The sequence below is a fragment of the Salvelinus namaycush genome, chromosome 8, assembly GCF_016432855.1.
Source record: "Salvelinus namaycush isolate Seneca chromosome 8, SaNama_1.0, whole genome shotgun sequence".
In the NCBI taxonomy this organism is placed as follows: domain Eukaryota; kingdom Metazoa; phylum Chordata; class Actinopteri; order Salmoniformes; family Salmonidae; genus Salvelinus; species Salvelinus namaycush.
The window spans coordinates 31,868,810-31,876,692 of NC_052314.1; the positions used below are offsets into that span (position 1 = coordinate 31,868,810).

General features: G+C 42.9%; 1 protein-coding gene across 1 annotated transcript in view; it reads left to right on the forward strand.

Moving 5' to 3' along the window:
* Positions 1-7,239, forward strand: part of LOC120052099 (regulator of G-protein signaling protein-like) — a 38,251-nt gene extending 31,012 nt beyond the window's left edge. The window contains exon 22 of the mRNA XM_038998951.1: positions 6,857-7,239. Coding sequence (XP_038854879.1) covers positions 6,857-6,950 — 94 coding nt within the window. The 3' untranslated portion in view covers positions 6,951-7,239. The remainder of the gene's footprint in view (positions 1-6,856) is intronic.
* Positions 7,240-7,883: the final 644 nt, after the last annotated feature.

Here is a 7,883-nt window from a genome sequence, read left to right on the forward strand (position 1 = left end):
GCGCCGAATACAACAGGTAGACCTTACAGTGAATTTCTTACTTCCAAGGCCCTAACCAACAATGCAGTTTAAAAAATACAATTTAAGTATAAGAAATAAAAGTAACAAGTAGTTAAAGAGCAGCAGTAAAATAACAATAGCGAGGCTATATACAGGGTTATTGAGGTAATATGTACATGTAGGTAGAGTTATTAACCTGTTTGGGGTGCAGCCCGACACCGGTACACTTATGACAACATCCAGCTCAAGTGCAGGGCGCGAAATTCAAAATATATTTTCTTTTAATATTTAACTTTCACACATTAACAAGTCCAATACACCATATGAAAGGTACACATCTTGTGAATCAAGCCAACATGTCCGATTTTTAAAATGTTTTACAGGGAAGACACAATATGTAAATCTATTAGCTAACCACGTTAGCAAAAGACACCACTTTTCTTACTCCATCAGTTTTTTACTCCATCAGTAGCTATCACAAATTCGACCAAATAAAGATATAAATAGCCACTAACCAAGAAACAACTTCATCAGATGACAGTCTGATAACATATTTATTGTATAGCATATGTTTTGTTAGAAAAATGTGCATATTTCAGGTATAAATCATAGTTTACATTGCAGCTACAGTCAGAAATTGCACCGAAAGCAGACAGAAAAATTACAGACACCAACGCCAAATAACTAAATACTCATCATAAAACATTTCTGAAAAATACATAGTGTACAGCAATTGAAAGACAGGCATCTTGTGATTCCAGACAATATTTCCGATTTATCAAGTGTTTTACAGCGAAAACACAATATAGCGTTATATTAGCGTAGCCACAATAGCCAGAAACACTTGGGCGCCGACGACCAGTTCACATGCACGACAGATATTAGAAATAGCATCATAAAATGTTTCTTACTTTTGGTGATCTTCCGTCAGAATGTTGGACAAGGTGTCCTTTGTCCAGAACAGTCGTTGTTTGGATCTGGAACGGCAAATTTCCCTCTTGATTTAGCATGGGCACTTGCCAAGTGGCACGGATCTCTCCAACGTCAACAAAGTCAGAGAACGGAGCACGGCAAAACTCCCGAAAAAATTTCAATAATCTGATTAAACTATATTGAAAAAACATACTTTACGATGATATGGTCACATGTATCAAATAAAATCTAAACCGGAGATGTTAGTCGTCCATAACGACAGCTAAACAGAAGGCAAATCCATGTCCCCTTTCTCGCGCTCCAGAAACAGGAAATGGACGGTCACGTCATACAAAGAGCTTTAATTCCACCTCAGACCAAGATAAACACGAAATTTCTTCTCTCACCGCCTCTTGACAACCAGGGGAAGGTGTATGAAGTGTACGTAGACTCTTACGTATCATGCCCATGTATAGGCAGGAAGTTGAACAGAGCATCGATTTCTGACATTCCACTTCCTGGTCAGGAAATGTGCTGCAGAATGAGTTCTGTTTCACTCAGAGAAATAATTCAAACGGTTTTAGAAACTAGAGAGTGTTTTCTATCCAATAGTAATAATAATATGCATATTGTACGAGCAAGAATTGAGTACGAGGCCGTTTGAAATGGGCACGATTTAACTGGCTACTCAATACTGCCCCTTGCAGCCATAAGAAGTTTTAAAGTGACTATGCATAGATAATAACAGAGAGTAGAAGCGGTGTAAAAGGGGGGCAACGTAAATAGTCTGGGTAGCCATTTGATTAGATGTTCAGGAGTCTTATGGCTTGGGGGTAGAAGCTGTTTAGAAGCCTCTTGGACCTAGACTTGGTGCTCCGGTACCGCTTGCTGTGCGGTATCAGACAGAACAGTCTATGACTAGGGTGGCTGGAGTCTTTGACAATTTTTAGGGCCTTCCTCTGACACCACTTGGTATAGCAGTTGCCATACCAGGCAGTGATGCAACTAGTCAGAATGCTCTCGATGGTGCAGCTGTAGAACCTTTTTGAGGATCTGAGGACCCATGCCAAATCTTTTCAGTCTCCTGAGGGGGAATAGGTTTTGTTGTGCCCTCTTCACGACTGCCTGGGTGTGCTTGGACCATGTTAGTTTGTTGGTGATGTGGACACCAAGGAACTTGAAGCTCTCAACCTGCTCCACTACAACCCCTTTTCCCGTAGTCCACAATCATCTCCTTTGTCTTGATCATGTTGAGGGAGAGGTTGTCGTCCTGGCACCACATGACCAGGTCTCTGACATCCTCCCTGTAGGCTGTCTTGTCGCTGATCAGGCCTACCACTGTTGTGTCATCGGCAAACTTAATGTTGGTGTTGGAGTCGTGCCTGGCCTTGCAGTCATGAGTGAACAGGGAGTACAGGATGGGGCTGAGAACGCACCCCTGAGGGGCCCCTGTGTTGAGGATCAGCGTGGCGGATGTGTTGTTACCCACCCTTACCACCTGGGGGCGGCCCGTCAGGAAGTGCAGGATCCAGTTGCAGAGGGAGGTGTTTAGTCCCAGGGTCCTTAGCTTATTGATGAGCTTTGAGGGCACTATGGTGTTGAATGCTGAGCTGTAGTCAATGAATAGCATTCTCACATTGGTGTTCCTTTTGTCCATGTGGGAAAGGGCAGTGTGGAATGCAATAGAGATTGCATCATCTGTGGATCTGTTGGGGCGGTATGCAAATTGGAGTGGGTCTAGGGTTTCTGGGATAATGGTGTTGATGTGAGCCATGAACAGGCTTTCAAAGCACTTCGTGGCCACAGACGTGAGTGCTAGGGGTCGGTAGTCATTTAGGCAGGTTGCCTTAGTGTTCTTGGGCATAGGGACTATGGTGGTCTGCATAAAACATGTTGGCATTACAGACTCGGACAGGGAGAGGTTGAAAATGTCAGTGAAGACACTTGCCAGTTGGTCAGGGCATGCTCGCAGTACACGTCCTGGTAATCCATCTGGCCCTGCGGCTTTGTGAATGTTGACCTGTTTAAAGGTCTTACTCACATCGGATGCGGAGATCGTAATCACACAGTCGTTCGGAACAGCTGGTGCTCTCTTGCATGTTTCAGTGTTATTTGCCTCGAAGCGAGCATAGAAGTAGTATAGCTCGTCTGGTAGGCTCGTGTCACTGGGCAGTTCTCGGCTGTACTTCCCTTAGTAGTCTGTAATGGTTTGCAAGCCCTGCCACATCCGATTAGCTTCGGAGCCGGTGTAGTACGATTTGATCTTAGTCCTGTATTGACACTTTGCCTGTTTGATGGTTCGTTGGAGGGCATAGCGGGATTTCTTATAAGCTTCAGGGTTAGAGTCCTGATCGTTGAAAGCGGCAGCTCTAGCCTTTAGCTCAGTGTGGATGTTGCCTGTAATCCATGGCTTCTGGTTGGGGTATGTACATAAAGTCACTGTGGGGATGACGTCATCGATGCACTTATTGATGAAACCAATGACTGATGTTGTGTACTCCTCAATGCCATAGGGAGAATCACGGAACATATTCCAGTCTGTGCTAGCAAAACAGTCCTGTAGCTTAGCATCCGCTTCATCTGACCACTTTTTTATTGACCGAGTCACTGGTGCTTCCTGCTTTAATTTGGGCTTGTAAGCAGGAATTGGGAGGATAGAATTATGGTCAGATTTGCCAAATGGAGGGCGAGGGAGAGCGTTGTACGTGTCTCTGTGAGTGGAGTAAAGTTTGTCCTGAGTTTTTACCCTCTGGTTGCACATTTAACACGTTAGAAATTTGGTAAAACAGATTTAAGTTCCCCTCTATTAAAGTCCCCGGCCCCTGGGAGTGTCACCTCTGGATGAGCATTTTCCTGTTTGCTTATGGTGGAATACAGCTCATTGAGTGTGGTCTGAGTGCCAGCATCGGTCTGTGGTGGTGTGTAGACAGCTACGAAAATACAGATGAAAACTTTCTACGTAGATAGTATCATGAGATACTCTACCTCAGGCGATCAAAACCTTGAGACTTCCTTAGATATTGTGCACCAGCTGTTGTTTACATATATGCATAGACCTCCACCCCTTGTCTTCTCAGACACCGCTGTTTTAAGTTGCCGATACAGCGTATAACCAGCCAGCTGTATGTCGATAATGTCATCGTTCAGCCACGACTCCGTGAAGCATAAGATATTACAGTTTGTCCCGTTGGTAGTTTAACCTTTCTCGTAGGTCGTCGATTTTATTTTCCAATGATTCCACGTTAGCTAGTGGAACGGAGGGCAGGGGGGTTTATTCGATCGCCTACGAATTCTCAGAAGGCAGCCCGATATCCATTCTCTTTTTCTCCGTCGTCTCTTCACGCAAATGTTGGGGATTTGGGCCTGTTCCCGGGAAAGCAGTATGTCGTTCACATCGGGCTCGTCGGACTCGTTAAAGGAAAAAATAGCTTCTGTCAGTTCATGTTGAGTAATCGCAGTTCTGATGTCCAGAAGTTATTTTCGCTCATAAGAGACGGTAACAGCAACATTATGTACAAAATAAGTAATAAAACAAGTTACAAACAAAGCAAAAAAACGAACATAAAAACACAATCGGTTAGGAGCACGTAAAACATCAGCCATCTTGCCCGGCACCGTCTTATTCTTTGCCATGATTTCTGTCTTTCAAATAAGTATTTATTTTATTTTATTGAGCAGAGAGTAGAAGACTCAAAGGGAGTGTGAGTGAACCAGCAGTGTATTGTATGGTACACAGCCAATTGGCCTGTTTTACCTGTTGATGTTCCAGTGTAACATTTCTAGTGTTCTCTCAGTGGTGTAAAAGAACCCTAGTATTGTTGTTAATAACCAGAGTTGAGTGAGAGATGATTGGTCCTGTGTGGCTCAGTTGGTAGAGCAAGGCACTTGCAACACCAGGGTTGTGGGTTTGATTCCCTTGGGAGACCAGTGCGAACAATTATGAAACTGTATGCACTCACTACTGTAAGTCACTCTGGACAAGAGCGTTACTAAAATGTTATTTTTTTTAATGGTTATCCCATTAATCAATCTTCCCTACTCTGGCAGTCATTCTGAATGCAGGTTGCGGGTGATTAAAGGTTCTAATTGTGTATGTCCTCACTCTGCCTGGATTCCAATAGGAATTACACATCACTTTCCAGCATAATATGACTTGCAGGCTTGATGCGGCCTGTAAACCAGGAGTTTCATAACACCACTGTGTTAGGGTATAACTAGGCCTTCAAAGAAAGGCCTTATGTTATATGTAATGTTTTGTCATAAAGAGTTTAATTTTAAAGGCTAATACGGCTGGTGGAACCGTTCATAGAGGGTTCTAGGAAGAGACCTTCAAAGATAAAATGGTTCTTGGTAGATCCCTTCATAGAGGGTTCTACTGTAGGTAGAACCATTTCCAAAGGGTTTTCCTAGCACCAAAAAGGCTTCCCCTATGGTGAAAAACCCTATATGGTTCTACTATGCACCTTTTTTTCTAAGAGTGTACTGCATGTTGAGGCCTTGTGTTACCATCTGAATATTAGGGCCGAAGAATTGTGGGCAGTATCTCCAGTCTGACATCCATCCTGAACTATTTTCTTACTTTGGATCCAGCTAGGGGCTGTGGAGGCCAGGGGCCAATGGATGGGTCTCCTCCTTACAGCACTCAGTAGTCAGGTGGCCCTCAGCCATTCCAGTTGTCTGTCGAGTGTCGGTCTCAATCAGTGTCATGCTGGGGCAGGAAGGAAGACCATCGTACCATTTTTAGATACTACATTGCTTTTAATTGCAGGGTAAATCGCATCATACGACAGAGACACTAAACCAGATTAAGCCGCAACACTTGTGTTGCATATGTAATAAGCACAGTAAAACTCCTAATTAGCTTGTTGTCTTGTTGTCAGTGTGTTGCGGCCGGTCAGGATAGGAGGGAGGGACAGCGGCAGGGCTCAGGCAGATGGCTGCACGTTTCCTCGCAGGCACAACCCAGCCCTGCAGAGGAGGAGAGGGAGGATGGTAGGGAGGAGGGAGGAGAGAAGAAAGGAAGGCCATGTCAGACGCTGCTCTGTCAAGCAGGCGACCAACCGCCATCATCCCCCCTCCTCCCTCACCTCCCCTCAACAGCCACAGGAGCAAAAGTTAAGAATAGAAGAATCTTGTCACATTGCATGTAAATACATCTCATGTTTAGAGGGGTGATATATACAAGGGCAGATTCCCGAAACAAACAACTCCCGCCTTGGATCTGGGATCTGTGATCCAGACTGTGTTTCCTCTAGTTATTAGTCCCTGTTGGTCAGACCCTGTCACATATCTGTACCTCTTAGAGTTGAGCTCGGGGACCCAAGTTGACATCATCCGTTGTGGGCTGTATTTTGGCCCCATTTATTAAGCTAATTTCATTAGTGTGAATACGCTACTGGATGATGTGGAACTCTGCTATCCTCCTCAAAAGTATTTCAAAATACTTTGTGCGGTCAAAACATCACATTCAATTTCTCTTTTATGACCCAAGAGCGTGACCAGAATATACTAATAGAATGAGTAAGAGCTTTGTTCCACTACTGAAGAAAATATGTGTAGTGTTATACTGTCTTCTCAAGTCCATTCTGAACTGACCTAGGAAATTCCCTAGAAAATAGGATTCTGTAGCCTGTCCTTTTCCATGTTTCTGTGCCCAGGAGATGAACATGCTTTTAAGATCAGGACTAGGGTTTAACCTGGGCCTAGGAAACTGGCCCTGAGTCTTTCAGTGATAGAGAAATGTAGAAACAGTACAAACAGTACTTATCCCCCTATATAGTACCTATGGGCCCTGGTCAAAATGAGTGCACTGTATAGGAAATAGGGTGCCATTTTGGACATGGATAAGACCCTCTGACGGATAGAACAAAAGAGAGCAGCGGGCTAGGGAACTTGTCTCCCCTCCCTGTGTGTGTGTGTTTATTTTTTTTATTTTTTTTTTCAGCTCTGGAACAGGAAGCGGCCAGCAGGAATTTCTGTGTTGCCAAATGGTGAGACATAAATCTGGGGATAATTCCGTGTCTGCGTCGACCAAATAATGGAATAAAAAAAAAAGTATACTGTTTGTCAGATGTTGTTGTGGTTGATGAGACCTTTATGAGAAGAACCCTCTTATTATTGTCTTTAAAAAAATAAATCCTGATCCCTGTCGACGACAGGAAGCCAACAACTAATGTTATTGTTGTGGAACATGTTGGCTTTGTTTGATTCACACTGCTATCTATGTTGGCTGTAACTCCATATGTAGGTGGGGTCCATAATTATTGGATCCCTTGATAAAAATGAGCAAAAAAGACTGTTTAAAATAAACAATACAAATACTGTGCTATATTTATTTTTCTAAAATGTTTTATGAGATTGGAGAACACATTGGTAGGGATCTTAGACCATTCCTCTATACAGAATCTTTCCAGATCATTGATATCCTTTGTCTGCGCTTCTAGACTGAGACATAAGTAGTACTTCTAGGTTTTACACAGTCAAATGTTACAAATAACTAAAACATTTTTGTGAAGAAATAAAATTGTATTGGTCACGTAAACAGATTTGCAGATGTTATTGCAGGTGCAGTGAAATTCTTATGTTTCTACCTCCAACAGTGCAGTTATATCTAGCAATACAATAATACACACATCGTTCAAAAAGTAAAACAAATAGAAATTAAGAAATATATGAGCAATCAATATCAGAACGAGCAATGTCAGAGTCCGGAAATGTAATTTCATTTAAATTTACTGTATATAAATGGTGTGTATAGACAGTATGGACAGTATATGAATAGAAAAGGTGTTTAAAGCAGTAGTTATATAGGATGAGCAATGATTAGAATACGGTATATATGTATAAAGCAGGTTAAACGGTATGTAAACATTGTTAATGTGACCAGTGTTCAATGTCTCTATATACATGGGGCAGCAGTCTCTAATGTGCTGGGGGCTGGCCGGCTAGTGATGACTGTTCAACAGTCTGAT